The 25,031-nt window shown below is 42.1% G+C and overlaps 1 protein-coding gene across 4 annotated transcripts in view; it reads left to right on the top strand.

The window, feature by feature from the left end:
- The window catches only part of map4k1 (mitogen-activated protein kinase kinase kinase kinase 1), a 51,524-nt gene that overhangs the window by 23,921 nt on the left and 2,572 nt on the right, over window positions 1-25,031 (top strand). For all 4 annotated transcript variants that reach the window (XM_085244226.1, XM_085244227.1, XM_085244230.1 and 1 more), the window contains 27 exons: window positions 347-404; window positions 3,310-3,400; window positions 3,486-3,550; window positions 5,243-5,298; window positions 6,561-6,608; window positions 7,103-7,145; window positions 7,475-7,547; window positions 10,326-10,457; window positions 14,120-14,182; window positions 14,358-14,439; window positions 14,762-14,878; window positions 14,964-15,045; window positions 15,659-15,711; window positions 16,007-16,053; window positions 16,142-16,186; window positions 16,626-16,646; window positions 16,735-16,780; window positions 17,670-17,823; window positions 18,024-18,124; window positions 18,446-18,487; window positions 19,717-19,795; window positions 19,888-19,964; window positions 20,739-20,799; window positions 22,421-22,523; window positions 22,624-22,682; window positions 23,871-23,974; window positions 24,836-25,013. In XM_085244226.1, the coding sequence (XP_085100352.1) occupies window positions 347-404; window positions 3,310-3,400; window positions 3,486-3,550; window positions 5,243-5,298; window positions 6,561-6,608; window positions 7,103-7,145; window positions 7,475-7,547; window positions 10,326-10,457; window positions 14,120-14,182; window positions 14,358-14,439; window positions 14,762-14,878; window positions 14,964-15,045; window positions 15,659-15,711; window positions 16,007-16,053; window positions 16,142-16,186; window positions 16,626-16,646; window positions 16,735-16,780; window positions 17,670-17,823; window positions 18,024-18,124; window positions 18,446-18,487; window positions 19,717-19,795; window positions 19,888-19,964; window positions 20,739-20,799; window positions 22,421-22,523; window positions 22,624-22,682; window positions 23,871-23,974; window positions 24,836-25,013 (2,080 nt within the window). The remainder of the gene's footprint in view (window positions 1-346; window positions 405-3,309; window positions 3,401-3,485; window positions 3,551-5,242; window positions 5,299-6,560; window positions 6,609-7,102; window positions 7,146-7,474; window positions 7,548-10,325; window positions 10,458-14,119; window positions 14,183-14,357; window positions 14,440-14,761; window positions 14,879-14,963; window positions 15,046-15,658; window positions 15,712-16,006; window positions 16,054-16,141; window positions 16,187-16,625; window positions 16,647-16,734; window positions 16,781-17,669; window positions 17,824-18,023; window positions 18,125-18,445; window positions 18,488-19,716; window positions 19,796-19,887; window positions 19,965-20,738; window positions 20,800-22,420; window positions 22,524-22,623; window positions 22,683-23,870; window positions 23,975-24,835; window positions 25,014-25,031) is intronic.

Raw genomic sequence — 25,031 nt, 5'->3', positions numbered from 1 at the left:
TTTTTATAGTTCTTTTATAAATAAGTGCGCAAAGAGAAGTGACACCTTCTGGGATCACACTTTTAAAGGTCATCGTATGTCTGTGTGTCTGTGTGAGTGAGTGTGTGTGTGAGTGTGTGTGTGAGTGTGTGTGTGAGTGTGAGTGAGTGTTTAATGCCACAGCTTTGTGCAGTGGGCTGTATCTTGCACTCCACTGATCTGGACAGCAAAAATGCAAATTACGCTTCTACTGGCACACAAGAAAACAACAAAAGCAAAAGAAACCCACCAAAGTGCTGAGATCTAATAACTGACTGATGCACTACATTATAAAAAATAAAATCATCTGTCTTTTTTATGTTTTCAGGCACGGAACAAGCAGAATGGAGAGCTGACAGCTATCAAAGTTATCAAGATGGAGCCAGGTGAGAGATTTACCTCAATCTTCAAACTTTTGCTTGATTTTTATCATCTTTTAATTCTTGTGAATCTTCGTGTTCATGTCGAAGTGTGAAAGTTGAGACGACATCGAGATGTTACCTCAGTGTTGGCTCGAGGTCCAGTGATCTGCACGGGGACTTAAACTTATAAACCTTCCTTCGGCACGCTCTCCTCCTGAGCTGCCCAAGTCAAACTCACACATCTGCATCACAAGGTTTTTAATACTGGCATCAGGTGCCGACACACACAGAGGCTCTAACAGTACAAATAGGTTGAGTTTGTCATGCAACAAATAAGACAGAATTGGGATGTTTCAGCAGTCATATGAAAAACTGAGTAGACTTGCTTCATGACATTGAAGTTTGCAGACATTCATTTATGCACGGCTCTCTGAAGGCCCCACCGCAGCATTTCAGTCGCTGAGGTCTGGACTTCGACCGGAGCATTGCAGCTAGGTCTGCCACAAACTATTATTTTGATAGTCGACTAGTCACCGATTATTTTTGCGATTAGTCGACTAATCAGATCATCATCCATTGGACGTAAAACGTACAGCTTATTGCACCAGCAGCATCTGCTCGTATATAACTATCATTAGCTTACAGCTTTAAGTGTTTAAGGTATGTGCTAACTAAAAATAAAGACAAGATGGTAGTTTATTAAATTTTAATGAAATTTGCAGATTGTTTCGGTGGAGTTTAATAAACTCAGCCTTCTGCTCCTTGCTATCTAAAATATAACAGGACACCGGAGTATATTCTCGAGCCTTGAACCCCGGCTAGCTATCGAGCTAGTGGGTAACAGACGTCTCCGAAAACGTCGGAGCGCTTTTGAAAATATGTGGCGTCTAAATCTGGGACTCTCCGCCATATGACCTTAGAACTGAAGAAGCTTCTCGGATGAGAGGTGAAACGTCTTCTAGCAACAACGATGACCTGGATGACTGAGAACCTTCACAGACATGTGGTGTCTTGATAAACTGAGCAGATATTTGAGGTTTACACAGCTACATTCTCGCTTGAAAATCTGTTAAACGTTTATTTTGTGACCCAGAAAGAATAATAAGAGTAATATTAAAACTAACTAGCTGCCGCCATTGTTGGAAACTGAGCAGGGCTGCGCTATGAATTCTGGGATAGGTTGGGCCACGAAGGATACACCCGACCCATCCCTCAAATCTGGGGAAATGAAGGGCGCATTTGTCGGAGTCTTCGAATTTGGACAGTCTTCGTCGTGTCGCTGTAACATAATCGGCCTACAAATGAAGGCACAGGAAGATGCGGTTCCTGAATTTGGACACAGCTATGACACCGGACACAGCTTCTTCTTCTTCGGGGTTTAACGACAGCTGGCATCCTCGTACATGCAGTGCTGCCATCTTCTGTTTCAGTCCGTGATTACACTCTTAAATCCTGCTACTTATTCCTGCATCTTTTGGGATCTTACAAAGCTTCAAACAACACGTCGACTATTAAATCAGTCGTCGACGATTTTGATAGTCGACGTAATCGTGACTAGTCGACTAATCGTGGCAGCTCTAACTCCAGCACTTTCATTCTTTTGATTTTCAGCCATTCTGTTGTAGATTGAGGTCGCTCTCTTGTTGCATGACCCAATTTTGGCTGGGCTTTAGCTGTCAGACAGCTACCGATACTTTACAATAGAAAGGAGTTCACGGTTCAATGCAAGGTGACCAAGTCAAGTGAGTGTAAACAAGCCCAAATCATCAGCCCTCCACCCCCGTGTTGACAGCATGAGGTGTTTGTGCTGATGTGCTGTGGTTGGTGTTCCAAACGAAATTGTTCCACAATTGTTTTGTGGTTTGTTCAGATGCCTTTTTTAAGGCTTTCTCTTGCATTTCATATAAACAAGCTGTAATTGTTGTACGGTTGTACTGTTACACGCTAACAGAGGTCTGTAGAGTGCGAGATGAAGATGGTCTTGCTGTTTTTTTGAGGTTCTCTGAACATTGCATGACTGACTTTGGGGTGAATTTGCTGGGACGTTCTCTCCTAGAGAGGCCATGGTGTGGCTGTCTGTTCACAACCGTTTAATAACCAAAAAATTTCATTTAATTCCTGATTTTTATTATCTGATCACTTTGTGTAAGACCTTCTGTCTAGACCTGGTACGTTTCAGTTTTTGCAGTTGCACTATGACCAGTTTGGACCACAGAGATGACATCAGCGTTTTAGCCATCTTTGCTGGGCTGTAGATGTTTTATCTCGGCTATGGACAAAGATAATAAATATTATTTCAGCTTTGTTGCAGCAAAGATCTTGAATTTGTTTTTAATGCAGTGCAATTACTGCGTCCAGTCATCATTGTATTTTGATTAGGGAGGTTTAATTTTACAAAATCGTTGGCGCAGCAGTTGGAGCGAACACATAAATCACACATACAGAGGCAGGAAACTGTTAGATTCTACCGGCGACCAAAGAAGGCAGCAGTATGATCATCCTCATTATTTTCCATCAAACGGATGGAAATCATGTCTGATTAGTCTGACCTCCAAAAATGAGACTGATTATTTAAGTGTATCATCTTAAACATTTAAATTTAAATGAAAAATATTGAAAGAAAAACAGAGGGAAATGATTTGCAGTTTAAAACACACAGGCAAATGAAAACAGTACAAAAAGCAACATAACACATGCAGAAAACAAGTCCCTTTATTTTTTATGTTGTATTTTGGTCAAAACATGATCCACCTGCAGCCAGTTTTGCACAATATAAAGGCAGATCCAGTCCAATAGCATGACTTATAAACCAAAATGTGCTATTAGGGCTGTGAAAATACATGAAAGGTGCCCTCCGACTGCACCTGTGTTTGCATCTAATGCGGTGTTGATGATAATAAAGACGTGTCTTCTGTGTCTCACCCCACAGAGGACGATTTTTCTATCATCCAGCAGGAAATCATCATCGTAAAGAGCTGCAAGCACCGCAACATCGTGGCATATTATGGCAGCTACATTCGGTGAGATCCCTGTTTCTCGTTCCTTCCTCCCTCCTGTTTTCTTAACCTCGGAGTTAACGCACAGGTCTTCCTTTTCTGTCTGCAGAGCTAACAAACTGTGGATCTGTATGGAGTTCTGCGGCGGAGGCTCCCTCCAGGATATCTACCATGGTGAGTCATGTGACACAAGGTCGGTCTAAAGATGGAAACCAGAGCGTGATAAGATGCAAAAGTGTCTCCGACTGTCAGATAACTGATATAATCGCTGCCTGTGCGAGTGGATTGATACGGACCCAATAATCCTTTCTGTGTGGAAAAAGAGAGAGAAGAGGATCTTTTTTCCCACACCCACACTTTCATGCTTTACAAAAAAATAATAAAAACTGCCAGCGTGAGAGTCTCGTTCACATGTGTCAGTGATTTTCCCTTTCAGTAAATGGACAGATAGCAGCCGAACAGTGAAAACTGTAAAACGTCTGAGTCTTTAACCAGCAAACACAGCCACATGAACCTTTAGTTTAAAATGAAAACAGCGTGCAGAGACTCTGTCCTTCTGGGGGTTTTCTCAGCTGATGATGGAAAATTGACTGGTGCTTAGAGAACCCAGCTTTACTGGCACGTTGGACCAGCAGTAGCTGGGTTTGACATAAAAAAAAAGATATTGAAATTAACTGACTACACCTGTATTTAGTAATATTTTGCAATTCACTCTTAATGCTAAGAAGTGCCTTTCAACGCACCTTTTAGAAAACAACTAAAGGGTCCAGTGTCTGACCCAAAGAGCAGCATGTGGACTAGATAAGCTCCGCCTCCTAAGCCACAGCCATGGCTCATTCATCACAGAGGGCAGAGCAGAGCTGCGAGCACGAACATGATGATTGTCTTTGTATTCTGATTACATTTATTATAAATCTGAAATACTGATAATATTTATTTGTAATGAGCAGTTGTGGCTCAGGAGCTAGAGGGCATTTCATGCTACGTTAAAAGTCACAGGTTCAATTTCTTTGAACGACACCCAATTTTGTGTGTGTGCAGTGAGTACAAAGCTTTTTATGGCAGAGAATAAAGAGCAGTGTGAATGGGGAAAGGTGGCTTGGCTTAAAGTGAGAGTAGAAAAGTGTTAAATATTAAGTATTAGATGGATGGAAAGCTATTCACAATCAGTCTGACCATCATCAATGTCAGAGACACACAGACATGTACAATACTTTACATAGCATGTGAATATTTAACCAGTTATACCCAAAATATTCAACCGAAGAATACACGAAGGTTTAGGAAACCTGCAGACATCTTGAAAGTCGCCTTAATAGCACTTTTAAAAAGATTAAGGAGGGCAGTTTTTTATAAATATGAGTGTGAGGCCGCCTTAACAATACCACAATTTATAACGGGGTTATAGCTGATTTACAACAAAAGAGCCACGAGCGTGAAAGCTTGAGGCTTTCAGACATCCTGCACAGGCAGCTGGGTTTATTCTGCTTCTTAACGAGGACAAATTTCTGCACGAGAGGCCAAAACAGTCCTGAATACAGAAGCACTGTGACAGCTACAGATCCACAGTGGTTAACAGCGCACTGAAGTCTTTGTGCAAGCATTAAAAATCTTAAAAGGAAATGACAGTTCAGATCGTTTCCCTACACTGAGCATCGTGATATCTTTTTTTAAGATGTGTCTTTGTGCTTGTTTGTAGTGAAGCTGGTCAGAAATGTTCTGAAAACCAGAAATATCTTTTTTAAATCTGCAGCCTGAATTTAATCATTTGAATAAAAAATGATCGCTAAATTAACCCTTTTCAGCTCTGCGTTGTTCTGTGACTGTTTTGAATCTGTATGTTAAAAACTGCATCATGTTCCACAGTGACGGGTCCTCTGTCCGAGCCACAGATAGCCTACATCTGCAGGGAGATGCTACAGGTAATCACATTCTTTTAAATTTACTGTTTCCTGTTTGTTCCTCTTTAGTGCTGACGTGCATTTACTAAATAAAAATATTAAGTAGTCATACCTGTAAATACTTGTGTTTACTGGGTTTTCTGACCATCTCCCAGCAGCCTTGTATTTTCTGTTTCTCTGAGGAAAATATATGCATTGTCTGGTACGGGAGTCAGCTTAGCTTGTATATGCCTGAAGCTGGCAAACCTGACAACCCACAACATGCATAGAGAGCTTCTCCTGTTTTAATGACAGGAGAAGCTGGAGCTCCAGGAGAAAGCTGAAAAAGTCCAGGCTGAGTTTGAACTGCTGTGAGGCAACGTGTTATTGTGTGAAGGTCAGCGGCCAGCGGCAGTTATGTTTATTAAAGAATTAAAGAGTTGTTTGGAAAGGAAAAAAGGGTAGTTCCAGTACTTGGATGCTCATCTAACTATTGCAGCTAAGACGACAAGCTGAATGAAGCCTTGTGTAAAAAAAAAAACCCAGAACAAATTAAAATAAATGATGGGAAGTCGAGCGATGTCCCAGCCGACGTGGATTACGCATTGACGTCATTTGTTCAGTCAGACTCGGTCGCGGTATGACTGCAAAAACTGCATCTTAAACGTAGAGATGCTGATGGAGCCTTTCAGTCACACCAAATACAGGAAGCAAATAACTGTCAACTAATCGGGTTGTGGAATGACTGTGAGTCGACCACCACATGACATCCAACCCACATACACAGAGCAGTATGACCTCTGTTTTCACTGAGACATCAGCTGTTCAGGCCTCCCTCACAGCAACTTTTATTTTCATCAGTTTCTTTTTGTTCTAAATGTTGAGAAGAGACATCAAAATGTTTGCTGGCATCAGGAAAATTATACAGATATCCACAGTTTTCACCCTTGTGGGGCCTTTGAATCATATGTTATGCCTCTTTGCAACCGTTGCGAGGTAAACAGCGAGCTACAAAATAATTGATATAAAACAAATCGTCCCCTAAACCAGACAAACGTCACAGGTGTGTGAAATGAGTGCACAGGCTGTCTCCAAAATGCAACACTGAAAAAGGAAACTACACTTCAGTAACTTCAGTCCTACTGTACACAGTGTGTCACCAGTCTCATTTTACACAGCAGTGGTTTCCTGATGGTTAAACTAGAGCATTTAGAGGAATTTTTAATTCCGTCAGAGTCTATCAAGTGTAAATGTTATCAGGTTAAATTAAAGGCTTTTATTTTGTTGTGCGTGTGTGTGCGCAGGGCCTGGAGTACCTGCATGCAGAGAGGAAAATCCACAGAGATATTAAGGTGAGCGAAATGTGATGTGAGATTTTTATTCTTTGTTTTTTGTTCCCCCCGTGTTGCTTATTTTGTGGGAGAGCACATTAGACCTCAGCAGATGAAGCTTGCAGACTGGAAAAACTGGGTCAGTGCGGTGACAGAGAAGAAGATGTAAACAAGGCCAACGTTGTCCTTAAGATTTGGGTTCATGGTAGTCCTAAAAAATATTATTATTATTTTAATCGTAGCAGCTCAGTGATGTAATTTGAAAGAAAGCGAAAGTTCTTCATGTTAAAAAACAAACAGACAAAAGTTAGGAACTATAAACTATATTAGTCAGAACAGACGCTATAAAAATACATTCTTAAATGAAGCTGAATGAATCTTGTGCGTGTTTTTTTTTATTTCCATCCTGTGTGGGTTCAGTTAAAGATCACTGAGTGGGTAAAGAAGACTTTTTTAAATATATAGAAGAAGATGTTTTTGTGTTGATGTTTTATCTCGCCTTCTTTTCCTCTCAGGGTGCCAACATCCTCCTCAACGATCAGGGCGAGGTCAAGTTGGGTAGGTGGAAGTTTGCACTGTCTGCTTTGCACTGTACCGGCATGGTTAGCATGACTCATTCACCGCAAAAAGAGACGTTCTCACAGCGACATCTCCCCTGTCGTGTTTACTGAAGAATCAAATCATGAATTAGATCTCTGAATTTTCACCTGATTTGCTGAAAGCACAAACATGTCAGAGATTGCGCTCTTAGTTTTTGAAGCGTTTCGCAGCAACTCTGAAATAAATAAACTTGGTGAGTCTCATTTTAGTCACTGAAATTCATGAACACGTGTTTAATTTGTGGTTATTTTGGCGTTTATTGATGTTTTCTTTCCTTTGTTGTGCAGCTGATTTTGGGATCTCAGCTCAGATCACGGCCACGCTCGCTCGCAGGATGTCCTTCATCGGGACGCCGTATTGGTAAGATCTCAGACGTCGTTCAGCTTTTATCCCTTTCCACTACAAAACTGATCATTTAGACCACCCACCACTTTATTAGGTACACTTTTCTAGACCTGGGTCAGAGCTGCCTTAGTTCTTCATGTCATAGATTCAACAAAGTGCTGCAAACATTCCTGAGAGTTTAATCCACGTTGACGTCACGTGACGTCACGTGACCTCACATAGTATCGTAGCATCGCACAGTTGCAGGTTGGTTGGCTGCACGTCAGTGATGATCTGGTGACTCATGAGATCAGGTGAGTGTGGTCACCTTATCTGAGTACAGTGACCTAATTGTCATGTTCGAAAAACCAGTTTACCATCAGAAGTTGGTACACTGTTATCGTTAAGAGAAATACTCAGGTAGACTGTGGTGTTTAGACGATGCTTAGATGCTACTAAGAGGTCCACAGCATGACCAGCAGCACCCTGGCAGGATGGGTCCCTGCGTTCCCGTCGCTTATGCTAAACCCTGACCCGACCATCTGAAGTTTACAACAGAAACTGAGACTCATCAGTTCAGGCGACGTTTTTCTGATCTTCTGATGTTCAGTTTTGGTGAGCCAGTGTGAACTGTAGCTAACAACAGGATATTCACACCTGGTGGTTGTGGTCTTCTGCTGCAGCCTATCTGCTTTTGCGTATCTTAGTTATACTTTTGTCTTCCTTCATCTCGAAGCAGCCTGCCCATTCTCTTCTGACTCTTTTTTACCCAGAGAGCTGATGCCACTGGAAATGCTCTCATTTTTAGACCCTTCCTCTGTAAGCTCTGCAGATAGTTGTGCAGGAAAATCCCTGAAAATCACTCAGATCAGCCCGTGTGGTACAAACAGCTGTGGCACATCCAGAGTCACTTAAATCAGCGGTCCCCATCCTTTTTTGCACCACGGACCGGTATATGCCCAACAATATTTTCACGGTGTCACATGAAAATATATAAGGTGTCGCGGATAAATACAACAAAATAAAACCAGTACCGGTACCAAAAAAAAGAAGATTCATTCATAACACATGGGAACAGACCCAGGGAAACCGAGTTAACGATAAAAAATAACGATAAAAACCCTGAAAACCATACATTTCACACCCGAGCCTCAACTCTCGCAGCCCGGTACCAAACGACTCCGTCCGTGGCCCAAAGGTTCGGGACCACTGACTGAAATCACCTTGAACTTCAACAGGTCGTGTTAATCGTGTCTACGTGCCTCAGTGCACTGAGTTGGCAAGCTGGACAGCGTGGAGTGCTACGACTTTAACTAGAGCTATTAAGCTGCATTTATAACCTGTATGAGTACAACAGCACAGCTATTTGTTATTACATGATATACAAACATCATCAAGGACAGCTTCCATCCTGGTGCATCAGCACAAAGACCCACAGACTCAAGCATAGTTTCTTCACAAAAGCCCGAAACACCCTGAACTCACACATGCACTGACAACACAGCTCCACCCCCAACCCAAGGTCTTCCCTCTATACACAGACTCACAACTACCACCACCACTGTGCAATACTTAATTTACATGCAATAACCCAGACTGTAAATATTTAACACAATTTTTTTCTTCACAATTTGCATATTTGTACATTTTCTATTTTTTGAATAGTGTTCATATGTGTATAGTGCTGCAGAACTTTGCACCTCACCCCCCTTTCTTTTCCCACATGTCTGCACTGAGTAGGAGATGCTCTGTATCTCATTGTGCATGTGTATAATGACAATAAAAGGCATTCTATTCTGTTCTATTCTATTCTAATTAGTGCTGAGTAACAGGCTAATAAAGTACCACAGCTTCATTTGCTAAAAATAAAGCACAAACCTCTTGGATGGTCTGTACAACACAGCAAGTTATATTATTATTCAGGTCACTGCATTAGAAAAGCAACAGCACAAACACGGCGACGAGATCCAGTTCAGTGACCAATTAGGTGAGGTGAAGCCTGGCCAACAGTGACTGGCTACAGGTGACTCATTTGGGACACCTGCCAAGCAGCCAAGGAGCCACACTGATCACACCGCTGCCTGTAAAGCAAAATGCAGATGTGTTTCTGTCTGCAGAGGCACAGCTTTTTGCACCAGGTTGTGAACATGTTCGTCTATGAGGACCGGCTCATGGAACCAGCCTTCAGTGGCCGTTAGAGGAACTGCACGGCCGTGCACATGCTTCATTTCTCAGTCCAATCGAGAATGTAAACCGGTGACGATTAATTGTTAATTGATTTACTGATTTTCGAGCTAGTCTCGCTTCGGCGTTTCCGCTCCTCTCTGCTTTCCGACCGCTCTGAGCTCTCGGTCTAACGTTCCATTAAAAGGCGCTACAGCTTGTGGCTGGCCACACTGAGTCACTGCACAGCATACGGCATATATCGCTGACATTTCTTCATGCTGCTTTAGCCAAGAATCTTTTATACCGTTTGCCCTTTATAACACTGCAGTGTTCTTGGATGATTTAATGTTGTTTTTATGCCGTGTGGGTGTTCTGACCTCGTGGTAATGGCAGTTACTAATTACATAGGCAACTTCTAACAACCGCAAACACCCACCTGTGTACCCATGTGGTTCACTCAACCCCCACGTCAAACGTCTGGAGCCGCAAGACACTTCACTAATTATTTTGGTAGATATTCTCATTAAGCGTGCAGTGTAAGCCTGACACAGTGACAGTCTGTATCACCGTAACCGTCTGGCCTTCTTCCCCCTCTTTGTTTTGTATTTGTGTTAAAAACACTTGCTGCTGTATCCCTCCTGTCCTCAGGATGGCCCCAGAGGTCGCAGCTGTGGAGATTAAAGGCGGGTACAATGAACTTTGTGACATCTGGTCTGTGGGCATCACAGCCATCGAGCTGGCAGAGCTGCAGCCTCCAATGTTTGATGTCCACCCACTGAGGTAAACGCACACCGAAAGACACAACTCACATGCCCGAGCACGTGTACACTGCTGTACCCACACACAGACACACTATGAGGCCTTGCAGCCTCCATCTTTAATTTATTTAACCACATCAAGGATGTTTCCTGTTGCTACCATAACAATATTTCAGGTCAGTGCTGGAGACGTTTATATTTCACACAGGAAGTCCCTTTCCTGACTCCCTGATCTGTGAGCAGAATAGGAAGTTGAGACGTTATTCCGATTATTCCATCACGGGTCCGACTGATTCTGCTGACTCCGTCCCTCTCCTTTATTTAATTTAAGGGCAATGCAATTTCCATCACATTATTACTTCTTTAATACTCTTTATTTTATTTTCCTATAACTAACCTCGGTTTTCACCTGATGCACAGGTTTGTATGTAAAGGTCAGTTCATGCAAATTATGCTCTTCTGCACTTACAGGGAGTGCAGAATTATTAGGCAAATGAGTATTTTGTCCACATCATCCTCTTCATGCATGTTGTCTTACTCCAAGCTCTATAGGCTCGAAAGCCTACTACCAATTAAGCATATTAGGTGATGTGCATCTCTGTAATGAGAAGGGGTGTGGTCTAATGACATCAACACCCTATATCAGGTGTGCATAATTATTAGGCAACGTCCTTTCCTTTGGCAAAATGGGTCAAAAGAAGGACTTGACAGGCTCAGAAAAGTCAAAAATAGTGAGATATCTTGCAGAGGGATGCAGCAGTCTCAAAATTGCAAAGCTTCTGAAGCGTGATCATCGAACAATCAAGCGTTTCATTCAAAATAGTCAACAGGGTCGCAAGAAGCGTGTGGAAAAACCAAGGCGCAAAATAACTGCCCATGAACTGAGAAAAGTCAAGCGTGCAGCTGCCAAGATGCCACTTGCCACCAGTTTGGCCATATTTCAGAGCTGCAACATCACTGGAGTGCCCAAAAGCACAAGGTGTGCAATACTCAGAGACATGGCCAAGGTAAGAAAGGCTGAAAGACGACCACCACTGAACAAGACACACAAGCTGAAACGTCAAGACTGGGCCAAGAAATATCTCAAGACTGGTTTTTCTAAGGTTTTATGGACTGATGAAATGAGAGTGAGTCTTGATGGGCCAGATGGATGGGCCCGTGGCTGGATTGGTAAAGGGCAGAGAGCTCCAGTCCGACTCAGACGCCAGCAAGGTGGAGGTGGAGTACTGGTTTGGGCTGGTATCATCAAAGATGAGCTTGTGGGGCCTTTTCGGGTTGAGGATGGAGTCAAGCTCAACTCCCAGTCCTACTGCCAGTTTCTGGAAGACACCTTCTTCAAGCAGTGGTACAGGAAGAAGTCTGCATCCTTCAAGAAAAACATGATTTTCATGCAGGACAATGCTCCATCACACGCGTCCAAGTACTCCACAGCGTGGCTGGCAAGAAAGGGTATAAAAGAAGAAAAACTAATGACATGGCCTCCTTGTTCACCTGATCTGAACCCCATTGAGAACCTGTGGTCCATCATCAAATGTGAGATTTACAAGGAGGGAAAACAGTACACCTCTCTGAACAGTGTCTGGGAGGCTGTGGTTGCTGCTGCACGCAATGTTGATGGTGAACAGATCAAAACACTGACAGAATCCATGGATGGCAGGCTTTTGAGTGTCCTTGCAAAGAAAGGTGGCTATATTGGTCGCTGATTTGTTTTTGTTTTGTTTTTGAATGTCAGAAACGTATATTTGTGAATGTGGAGATGTTATATTGGTGTCACTGGTAAAAATAAATAATTGAAATGGGTATATATTTGTTTTTTGTTAAGTTGCCTAATAATTATGCACAGTAATAGTCACCTGCACACACAGATATCCCCCTAAAATAGCTAAAACTAAAAACAAACTAAAAACTACTTCCAAAAACATTCAGCTTTGATATTAATGAGTTTTTTGGGTTCATTGAGAACATGGTTGTTGTTCAATAATAAAATTATTCCTCAAAAATACAACTTGCCTAATAATTCTGCACTCCCTGTACAGCTGAGGCCTTAAAACGTTGCAGTCATCTTGCCTGCTTAACCTGATCTTTGAAGAGACGCTTCTGCAGAGGCAATATTTGTTTTGCATTTGCTATCAACAGCGTTAGATATCTGATCTTATTTCATCCTGGAGGCTGAACCCTCGTTCTGCTGGCAAACTCGAGTTACCAGCATCGTTTCAGCCTGACTTTGAGAGAATATTTCTAACAGGGAAAAGTTGTGAAGTCACCAGAAGTCTCTGAATTTCAAACCTTCTGATCCTGCAAGCACCGAGGTTATCGTAGTGTACTAAAGCCACGTGTAAAAGACCTTTAGCAGATGTCCACATCAATAACTCAAATTAAAACAAAAGCTAGAGTTTAAAAAAAAAATCAAACCACAATATTACTGAAAATAAACTCGAATTAAATTAAAATATAGAAATAATGTCCTCAGTTTTGGTCACATTTAACAGCCCGGCCTGACGAGGCTTCGGTGTTTGCTGAGACTTAAATGTCACCGAGAGTCTGCTGCCGTGTTTCTGCTGTGATGCTTCTTCTGAACTTCTCAGATTTCACCTTTGTGTTATTATAATGTGTGTTGTGCATTTTACAAATACACAACACACATTATAATAAGAAAAGGATTGAAACTAGCAACAAAAACTAACACAACAAAGTGAAACTAACTGAAACTATATTCATTTAAAAAATTCAAAACTAAATGGAAATAAATATTAATCACGCTCATTGACGGAGAGGAAATCCTTCACTATGAGCTGCTTCTGAACCTCAAACTCAGTAGAGCTCACACAAACAGTCCAACACCGCAGTAAAAGACTCAGCGTATGTTTAATGTCACGTTTTGAAACAGACGGATCACAGGCGCCTTCGCATGTTTCTCATTGTTCCTAAAAATTAAGGCCAAATATCTCTTGCCATTGTGGGTAAGAAACAGTTTTCAGAGAACAATTTAATCGGTGAGAACTTCACCAGAAGCAATATTGTTGCAGGCTTAAAAAAAAAAGAAGAAGAGGAGGCTGTCTGCATCTCTGCTGCAGGTTCCTGCAAAGCAGAGGAAGCTGAAAAAGTCCAAGTTGAAAGGAAGTCGCTGGTGTTAAAGATAAAGGCATGGTGCTTTTTTTTTTTTGTTAAGGCGAGTGAGAGATGTGAAGTCATCGAGTCGAATCACTAGACCGGTTCACATCTCATCATCGTGGGTTTGTAGTCGTATCATCACGCAGTCGTATCAGTCACATCTTACAGGTTTCTCACAGAGCTCACCGCTTACCTGCAGTCAGAGCGTATCGACTGACTGCAGGAGGAAAAATATTCCATAAAAGACGCACCGAGGATTTCACGCATTGAGCTGTTATCTTGTTGCAATCACACGCGTGCGTGTGCAATAAAAATGCTCTGCAGGTCTTTCTCAAGATGTCTGGAAACATGTGTGCACGTGACACTCACCTCAAATGTTTCCCCTCGGTACATCGGCGTGCATGTGGACACACAGCCGAGCGTGCTGCATGCGCATGCTGACATTCATAGAAAACATCGAGTGTTTCCACCACCCACATGTACCTGGTTACTCACACACCCTCAGCTGACTCAAACAAACACACCATAAGTCATTCTGTGTGTTTTAATGCTGTGCTCTGTTTCCTCCTGTAGAGTGCTGTTTCTCATGTCCAAGAGCGGCTACCAGCCTCCTAAACTGAAGGACAAGTCAAAATGGTAACTAAAAGCCTGCAGCACTACTGAAACATGTATTATATGTAATCAGTTCGTCATCATCAGGTGCAGCCTTGAATCGTTGTATGCTTAAACAATATATTAACATAACGGAGGCTCTGCCCGTCAGATAACAGTGTTGTATTTTCTTGACCTTGCACATGTCTCCCGTCTTCAGGTCATCCAATTTTTATAACTTTGTGAAGGCCATGCTGGTGAGGAACCCCAAGAAGAGACCGAGCGCCACCAAGATGCTCACAGTCAGTAGCGCTCACTCTCGCGTGATTGTCTTTGGGTTCGTTTTGTGTTATTTCTGCATCAGGCTGATCACACGATGTCTACGGCGCCTTAAAAAGTCTCAAAACATACAATGTGTTGTGGAAGATGCCACAACACACTAGCTTTACACCCTTTACACATGCAAATGAGCCCCTCCCTCTTGATTTTTCCATCACACAACCATGATTACTTCCTGTGTCATACGCGGTTAGACCTGGTGCAGGTTTCAAACCATGAGGAATCGCCTGCTTTCTCACTTTTTCTGCTAGCTTGTCCTGATGTCTGTCTCTCTGCTCTCTGCAGCACACCTTTCTGACCCATCAGTGCCTGAACCAGGAGCTGACCCTGGACCTGCTGGAGAAGTACCGACACCCTGAGAAACTGAAGAGCTGCCTGGTCACAGACGATGAAGAGATGGAGGTCAGACTGATGAAGCTCTCTGTCTGTGTGGCGGTCCCAGCCTCGGATGTTTTGGGGTTAATCGTATGTTTTGCTGTGATTTAAGGTGATTGTTCCTGGATCGTTAAGGAGAATCCAGTCCATCAACAAACACAACAGAGCGGGAAGAACCAACTCTGACATAAGCTGTAAGAAAACAAATATATTTCACTTTGAAATATTTTATGTTCCCAAGTATTCCCTTCCAGGTATCATTTCCTCTTTGGTAAACAAAGAAACACATGTGCACATTTACAACTCACAAGAAGTGCATTGCTGGGTACGTTATACTGTGCATAGAAAAGCAAGAGCAGTCCAAGACTCAGCACCTCCACCAAGGCTGAAAATTCCCCCCACACTGCATTTACTGTGTCTCTGGATCCAGATTAAGTTTAAATTTCCCTGAGAATATCAACATGAGATGCCTGGATTCTTCCTGTTCTTATCATTCTGTGTCTTTATGAAGATATGACACCACATGTCCATTTTCCACAAATCTCAAAAGAGTCAAGAATCCTTCCAAAAATGTCATCATGCAGATTTGGATCAAAACTTAACCTCCTCTAAGTTGGACCTCTGATAAAAAGTTCCCACAGACCCTGAAACACATCTTTGGCCGACGTGTGAATGTTTGTGCTTCTCATAGTTTAATTTTCTTGGCCTTTGCCTTGTTAGCTGTGGCCACAGAGTGTTTCACTGATCCTCAGTCTCAGTCCTGTTGCTTCATGATGTTTAAGTTTCTTGTTTTTTGTTTTTTCCCAGTGAATCAGATCTACACTCAGAGGCCCACGAAGACCGACTCACCGACTGTAACTGTGAGTTTATATTAGAGGGCACACGTGCATTATATGTGCTGAATATGCATGCATACAAGTTCTACATCCATATGTACATTGTTAAAAACATACTTTATATGTATTTATATAAAGATCTTTCAGTTACAAGGAGAACTGATCATTTACACCTGGAGAAGAGGCAGAATGTTGATCATATAATCTGTACTCATCCCAGTGAACTGAACATGTTTCCCATTTTAGCTCCTGGTTTTTGTACATCTGGACATTTGCACACTTTCTAATCTGGTTTTGGGTCTGCTTTTTGTTTTCACAGTTAAGGCCATCGATGGGATCGAGTGACAGCAGCAAGAGCCCACCAGGGTATGCAGATCGCACATCAGTCCCACAGTCACATTAAAGCCAGTATGTTATTCAAATGTTGCACCTGTCTGCCCTTTTCCTGTTGCAGGGACCAGGACTCAGAATCAGACGACGACTATGATGATGTGGACATGTAAGAGACATCACACAGTTTCCTAAGTGAGAAAGAACAGACTGTTGTTTGTCTGCGTTTCCACTGCAGAGAAGACTGCAAAGAGCTTTTTACATTAGTCCTCTGAGGTAGAGACAGATGGACTTCAGTGGACAGATTATTGTCTGTGTGACGGCCGGTACAAACAGTCGTATCTTCCTCCAGGTCATGTGGGAAAAATTTGACTTTCGGCCGTTCGTCACCCAGTGTAGGTTGCAGGACTTTCACAAGTTTGCTGTGGTTGTCTTCTCTCACTTTAACCAATTAGCACCAATAATCTCAGTACGTACTTCTGTATATCTCAAAAACAAAACAACCATATTTCAGCGGAGGTGGACCAAAAAGCCGTGTTTGTCTCTGTATGCAGTAATCAGTGATTTCAGTGAATTTGCATTGACACTGTCTGTTTGTCTGTCCTCAGCCCGACGATACAGCCTCCTGGGTAAGCCCAGTAAACACACGCATATTAATGTGAAGTTTATTCCCATCATTAACGCAGCAGACTGAACCGACACTCTCTCTGCCGACAGGTTCATAATGCCGCCTGATGAAACGCCGCCTCCTCTTCCTCCAAAGGTGATTATTAAGGCTTGCTGTTCGTTGTTTATTTAACATGCGATTTCTGCTAAAGAGTTATTTTGTTTATTTATTCTTACATGTTAGAATAAATCAGTCGAAATGCTGATTATTAATATCAGCCTTTTATCTTTTCAAAATTAAACCCATTACATAGTTTTTATTTTGTAAATTTTATCTTAGGAGGAAATTTAAAAGCCTGACAGATAGACAGCGCTGTGTGGAGATGTATGCAGTCAGAGTTTTGTTTCACGACTCAGTTCTCGGTTCTCTTTGGATCTCTAGCACAGTTGTAAGTTATTTAACGGCCTGTTGAACTTGCTCTGAGGCGCTCTCTGGCTTTTCTGTGTCTTTGTCTAAACGCAGAGTGATATCTTGAAGTGGATCTATTATACTTGTCCTTTTTCTGTCTAAACACATTGTTACAGGCATGGATGTTCATATTAAACATGGCCAGAGTTTCTTTTACAAATAACAGGCTGCTTTAAACATTCTGTTTCAGACAGTTTTTTCTATTCTTGGCTCTGTTTGATGTCACAGAATGTCCTTGACATGATCATATTGGGCACAGACTCCAACCACCTACCCTTCAAATCATCTGTTTGCGAGCGGCAGCCAATCAAAAGAAAGTTATCTTAAAGGGGGGAGGGCCTAAAGCAGCTTGTTTCTGACAGAGGCTGAACTGATGCTGCACCAAGTGTCAGATAAATAAGGATTATTTTGATCATGCAAAGCTACTTTTATATAGCCAAAGAATATAGACATGGAAGCTGACATAAGAGATCTCCCTTTAAAATATTATGATTCAAAGATGAAAACTGCAGAAAACGCTCATCAGTCATTTTACCAAAAGTCTTTTGTGCCTGATTTTTTTTTTTCTTTTGTGCAGCCCAAACAACGAACCAGCTCAGAGGAAAGCATGGCGGCAGAAGACGATCGAACAAGAAAGCTGACCTCTCTGTGCGCCCCCACCCCGCTCATAAGGACGTCCAGCGGGACGCACGTCCGGCCCACACCACAACCACGAACTACACGACACTCAGGTGAGCGTCAAATGTGCTGCAGTGTTTCTGCACAAGTCACCTGCTCAGCCAACTGAGCTGTGGCAGCAAGATGTTAATATCGAAGCATATTTTATATGACGTGCAAATTATCAGTCCATTTTCTTATTATTCTGTGTGTGTGTGTGTGTGTGTGTGTGTGTGTGTGTGTGTGTGTGTGTGTGTGTGTGTGTGTGTTCCAGACCCTGCATCCTTACCTCTCCAGTTTAATGAGCCCCCACCTGACCTCCTTCCTCCTGAACTTCCCCCTAAAGGCATACGCAGACGGCAGCCAACAACAAAGGTAAGGCGAGGGGAAGATGACATTTCTTTTGCGCTTTCAAACAGTGTAACATTGTCCCCGTCCACTTCTTAGAATAACTGTGTCCAGAACACAGAAATAATGTCCAGATCAGAACAAACGACCCTTTCTGAGGAAGCAGAGATAAAGTTCAGTGACAGCCTGGCAGAAGATGATTTTTCTGACAGTCGTGGAGGAAACTGAGCCGCACATCTTCCCATTTCCCTATTTCCAGTTATCCACATCTTCTCTGCTGCCTCACAGTGCGACTGCATCCTGCCACAGTTATCGTCATCATCATCATATTTTTCTTTCTGTTTGCAGGATCATCCTGAGTGTGCCAGCCCCGTCCTGAAGAAACCTCCTGTGAGTTTCTCCTCCCTGCACATCAGCTCTTTGCTGAGCGTCTCAGATTTTTGATGTTTTAAGTTTATGTTTCAAGCGAAGCGATGAACGGCATAAATTCAACGGTGGAATTTTAATCTTGCAATTTTATAGACGAGTGTTAAAAATCAAAGGGGACCTTTTATGTTTGTCCTTAGTTCCTGTCATATATACATACGTGTTACTTTGGCAGATGCTTCTATTAAATATGGCCAAAGTTGTGAAAAATGAGTTTGGCTTACTTGCAAGTATGTCCCTGTGAGGCAAACGCTCAGGTTTCAGATAGTTCTCGCTGGTCCTGCTCTGTATGACATCAGAGACACACAAAAGGTATTCGAGTCTTCTGTTTAACTAAATGCAGCCAATCAGAAATCCGAATAAAGACACAGGAACTCTTCAGCTGAAGGGGATGCCACCTCCTTGTGGCTTGAATGGTTAGGCACACTTGGGACACCATAATGTGAGAATGCAGTGATGTGTGCAGCGCCCCACCCAGCCCTTTCGGTTCTTTGCCTTTTATTGTTTATTCCTCACAGTTTAAGGCAAAGTGAGAAAAGGAGAGGCAGAAAGCAGGAGGTCACTCAGCAAGCCTGAATATTTTTTTGAAATCAGCATCGATTTTCATTTCAAAACGGTGCAGAACTCCTGGGCCTAAAAGGCTGCATCAAAACCACCAGGATATGCTAAATAAGGGTTATTTTGAGCTGTGAATCATGCAAAGCGACTCTAGAGAAAGCCCAAGAATAAAATACAAATAAGCAAAATATGCCCTGTTAAAAGAATTTAATAAAAAATAATACATGAAACAAATAGCAAGCATGGAAAATAAAACTGTTCAAAATGTGTGCAAGTAACACGTCATCACATCCATGTAAAGTCCACATAAACTATAGTTTACTTTAGAGATGAAATGTTTAAGGCTTCTACATAGAGTAATAACATTTAAAGGTGAAGTAAAACTCAGACTTCGTGGTACGTTTGGGTCTTATTCCACAGCTGCTTTTGCTTTCCTTCTCTAAATGTCACTCCTCTGTGATCCTGTGGTCTTAAAACCTCTTCGACCTTTAACGCTGAAGGAGTAACCATTCAGTGGGCGTGTTGTAGGTGTTTGTTTTGTAAGATTCTTTCAGTGGTTTGAAATCATGTCTACTGCAGAGAGGACAGCGTGAATAATTGAATGCCTTTCCCTCCCTCTCTCTCTCTTTCTGCAGGTCTACTTTAAAAAGATCTTTCACGGCTGTCCTCTTAAAATAAACTGCTCCACGACCTGGGAGAACCCCACCTCTAAAGGTTGTATGACAGAAAGACGAGCTCAGAAAATTCTCCACTTTGCCACCTTAAACTTCTGTCTGACCTGCCTGTGCTTGCTGTCCCTCCCTCAGACCAGCATCTGATCCTGGGGGCAGAGGAAGGGATCTACACCCTGAACCTCAACGGCTCTGAGGCCACGATGGAGCTGGTAAGCCATTTATCTACTTTAACAAAGTTTTCAAAAAAGGCAAAAAGACTCAAGTGACCCTAAAAGAGACTGTTGGGTTTGGTTTAGTTGCTATTGTCGTTTCAGCCTGACTGTCCTCCTTGAGTAGTCATGCAGAGGCCTGCGCTACAGGGCAGGCTTTGGGGCTCAGCAGGTTAACCTCAGGGCTTTATGAGGTTTTTATGAGGTTTTATCTATAGTGGTTCCCTTCTTACTCGGGTAATTCCCCACCGTAACTTGTGCTGCATACCTGACCAGTGCAGGAGATTAACAGGTATAAAATGTACCAGCCAGTTCCCTGGTAATCAGTGTGTGGTGAATCAGTGCAAAGATAGTAAAAGGTTTTAAAAGCTTTCCTTCCCAAACAAGCTCCATATAGATTCTTAATAACTTTATTCTTTGCGCTTTTGCTTTCTGGCTTTGAATTTTCAGTTTAAGTTCTCTTGTTGTGAACATTAATTATAAACTCCCAGCCTTCAAAGTATTCAGATACAGTGTCTGTGACTAAAGAAGGACAAATATTGCTGAATGGGCAAAAAGTAGAACCTTGTTTAAATCACTGCATCCTGTGTGTGCGCGTGTTACCATTATTATCCTCATTAATGTGGTATTTCAGTTAGTTCCTTCCTTCTGCATTGAGTTAAATGAATCACACTTTATGAAAAAGGCTTTTCCGTAAGTGGCCTGAATATAAAAAAGCTGACAAGCTATTACATAAATAAATGAATGAATGAATGGTTCTTCTTTCTCTTCCAGTTGTATCCTGGGAAGTGTACCTGGGTGTACACCAGTAACAACGTCCTCATGTCTGTATCAGGTAAAGCAGATCCTCATTTAGCTGGTTGTCTGTAGTAAGACTCACACTTGTTGCTGTGGACCTCATTGCTCATTTCTAAGATTTTCAGGGCCGAGTACAATAACCTCAGTTTGATCTGAATTAAGAAGCAGAAAGTTAGCGGCCATCCAGGTCTTTATGTCTTTAAGACATTCCTGCAGTTTAACTAATTGGTGTGTGTTATCTGGCTTCATGGATAGTTAAAGCAGGGTGTCATCTGCATAGCAGTGAAAATGTATGCTATGCCTTCTAATGATGCTGCCTAAAGGAAGCATGTATAATGTAAAAAGAACTGGTCCTAGCACTGAACCCTGTGGAACTCCATAATTTAGTCTATTAGATAGAGATGATACAAACCACTGCAGCACAGTAACTGTAATGCCTACAGCGTGCTCTAATCACTGTGAACTCTTAAAATAAACCAATTCAATCTGTTAGCAGTTTTACAACTACTCTTTCAATAATTTTGAGATAAAAGGAAGGTTTGTGATTGGCCTGTGATTACCTAAGAGAGCTGGGTCTAGAGATGCTTTTTAAGTAACGTTTTAACTACCACCAGCTTGAAGGCCTGCGTACATAGCTGATTAATAGATTAAGTTATCATATTTAAGATTGAAGCATTAATTAATGGCAGGACTTCTTTGAGGAGTCTTGTAGGAATGGGATCTAAAAGATGAGGATGAATGACTCCTCAGCTGTGGGTCTCCAGCTGTATGTGTGCACAACAGAGTACAGTCAAGGCTTTATGCTTCAGTCACACAGGCCTAGAGACCAGTTTGTAACGACTCTGGGGATTACCAGTCACTAGGAAAAAATGCATATTCCTCCACTGCTTGGCCAGTGGTGGCTGGAGCGTGCTGGCAGTTGCTACACCCAAACATCCTTAGTTGGTAACAGCTTGCTGCTGTCACCTGCAGTTTGCATGGAAGATGCCAACCTGTCTGCAAACACTTGCTAACTGTTCACCCAGTGGTTGTTAAACTTGAGAAAAACAAAGCAAACATTTGTTTTCAATACATTTTGAAAAGTATTTGAGATGTCAGCCATGTTTAACATGAATATCTGATATTGTAACAGCATACGTGTCAGAAAATAAGGAAAAGGTGTAATGGGTCCACTTTAAAGAACACATTAGGAAGCTGCTGGTAGACCCGCGGACACGCTTTAATTAAATGGGTCAAAGGACCTTTGATTACATTAAAACCTCTGAATGTTTTCATTAATTGTTTTTACCTTCTCTCTTTGCCTCTTTGTTCAGTGTTATTAGAACTGCTTTGGTCTGTTTACTTAAACATGTCCAGTCTAAAACTGTTAAAATCTGAATTAAAATAAGATTTTTTATTCTTTTTTCTTCACCGACTGTCTTGTCAGACTCAATTTTATCTCTTTATTTTTTTAATTTGACACTTTTACCTGATGCTTTGTCCCTTTGATGTCTCATGTAAACATTTAATGTGATTGTTGGTAAAAGTTACCAGACAAATAAGTGAGCATTGCTGTGACTTTGTGCATTTAGTGGATTTGATCTCAGGTCTGGTGATGTCGGAGTCTGTAAACAGTTTGCAGATCAGTTCGTGAACTGTGTCTGATTTTGCGTTTGCAGGTAAATCGTCGCAGCTTCACTCCCACATGCTGAAGGAGCTGCACGAACAGGCGCGCAAAGACCAGAGGATGAGCGCCTTACCGACTCACAGACTGTTGCCTAGGTAACAACCACACTAAGTTTCTCTGCAGTTCATTTTCAGTCGTGATTGAAAGATCCGCTCGTCCCATTTAAACGCTGATTTTCTGCATTTTTGTGTTTAGAAAATGTGCGGTGACGTCTAAAATACCCGACACCAAAGGCTGCAGGACCTGCTCAGTCGGTGAGAACAGATTCTGTTCAGGCGTAGTTCGATACTTGGCTTTGTGTCAGAGTTTCTATTTCACTTCTCTACATCCCCTAAAGGGGAAACACCACAGGGGAAGAGTGTAAAACATGAAACTACAGCAGCTAAATTATTAAATTAGAGAAATCGTGATAGGTTTTCTTAAAGTCTGTCTAAATGTAAAACTGGAAAATGCTGCTGATGTGAAGATTTTAGTCTTAAAACTTCTTTTAAAGCTCTTTTCAGTAGAATTCTTTACATCAAACCTCTGCAGGTGATTACTTTAGTTTAGTTTTACTAAGTTTTTTAACATTTTCAGTTTGGAAATGAGCTGTTATCTCATTAGAAATGCTAATCTGAACTCTTCGGTCACTGTGTTAGGTAGGCCTGTTCAGCTTCTGATTCATAAAACTATCTATTCAGTCACAATTCATTGCATTGAGGCATGTAGACATGGTCAAGAAAACCAGCTGAAGTTCAAACTGAGCGTCACAAGGGGGAAGAAAGGTGGTTTAAGTGACTTTAAAGGCAGTGTGGTTGCTGGTGACAGACAGATTGGTCTGAGTGTTTCAGAAACTGCCGATCTGCTGGGATTTTCCCACGCAGCCATCTCTAAAGTTCACAGAGTGCAGTCCAAAACAACAGAAGATATGTTGGCAGCAGTTCAATGGGAGAAAATGCCACATGATGCCAGAGATCAGAGGAGAATGATCATACTTGTGACAGTCAGGGCATGCAGGAGAGCATCTCTGAAGCAGCAGAAGACCACACCGTTGCTAATCCTGTCAGCTAAGAACAGGAAACTGAGGCTAAAATTCACACAGGACATGTTGCGTGACCTGATAAGTTTTGTTTTTTGCTAAAATAATCAGACTTGGTGTTACAGACGTGAAAGCGTGGATCCATCTTGTCTTGTATAAACATTTCAGGGTGGAAGTGTAACGGTGTGGGTATCGTCTTGGTGTACTTTGGGCGTCTACATGAGTGTTGTTGTTGACCATAATCCTAAAACTGACCAGTGCATGAGATTAAAACGTGTTTTCCCTGTAATGTGTCATCTTAACTGTTTGACGAGGTTTAAAATATTAATAATAAAAATAAAGGATGCAGATTCCTGTGCATGTTTATGGTGATCAGTTCTGAGTGAAAACCGGCTGATCTGTTGCTTGTTTCTGCCTCTCGCAGCAGGGAACATGCAGCGAGGCTGTGCCTTCCTGTGCTGTGCTTTGGAGTCCAGTGTGGTGCTGCTGCAGTGGTACGAGCCCATGCACAAGTTCATGCTGATTAAGGTACGTGTGTCAAATGTGAATTACTAAGGAAAGCATCCTGTCCTTTCTGTTTTCACTTCTCAGAAGAGCAAAATCAGTGACAGAAACTTGACTTTTACAGCGTTGGCATCCAGCACAAAGTTAAACAAGCCTGCTACTGCATTATACTTTTTTCCCCATCATGCATAGATGCTATTGGTGCTGAAATTTTAATGCTTGATGCACAAATTGTAAGCATTAGGACCCTTAAACACCTCCTGATGTAGCTTCTAGTTGGTTTTATTTGATTTATTTATTGTCTCCAGTTATGTTCAGTTAGTGTAACATGCACAGGATGTAAAGAAGCATTTTAGTATGAAATAATTCAAGCAGTGCCACAGAAAAGTAGGTTTCAGCCACATAAATTCCCCGAACCTGCAGTGAATAAACTGTAAACCTGCTGAGATGGGAAAACCCGTTAACGCCGAAATCTATTGACACGACAAAAACACAAGAAAGATTATGTGATGATCTGAGATGTACCTGAAAGGGTGCCACAGTCATGCTGCTTTTATTAAACGTGTTTCTGTTTTGATTTTATTTTTTTAGTGGGCTGTTAACATTGACAGCAGCTTATAAAATGACTGCCGGCGGTCACACAAAGCTTTTTTATTGTCTCCATTAAATTTATGAGTTAGAGCTGAGGCCTCTAACCATAAAATTGTTATGGTTTGGAGAACAGACTCAGGTGTCCTCGGTTACTCCTTCTGTGTGGCTGAAAGCCTGCAGGTTATAAGTCCTCGAACAAAACACCGTAACGATCTGCTTTGTTAGCCGCTCCTTCAGCCGAGAAGCGAACAGACGTTAAACTCCTGATTTTTTTTTCCTCTTTCATGCTTGTAGCATTTCGACTTCCCTCTGCCCAGCCCTCTGCGGGTGTTTGAGATGGTGGTGGTGCCCCAGCAGGAGTACCCGATGGTGTGTATCGGTGTTTCTCGAGGCTCCAGCCCCAGCCATCCGGTCTATGTAGAATACATTAACCTCAACTCCAACACGTCCTGGTTCACCAACACGGGTCTGGGTAAGCTGACGGCTCGTT

This window comes from Mchenga conophoros, linkage group LG14 (assembly GCF_057382185.1).
Source record: "Mchenga conophoros isolate Kocher_MC1m ecotype Shallow Benthic linkage group LG14, M_conophoros_male_GT1.1, whole genome shotgun sequence".
In the NCBI taxonomy this organism is placed as follows: Eukaryota; Metazoa; Chordata; class Actinopteri; order Cichliformes; family Cichlidae; genus Mchenga; species Mchenga conophoros.
Note: the sequence above shows the minus strand (reverse complement) of the source record. Positions and strands in the feature narration are given on the sequence as shown.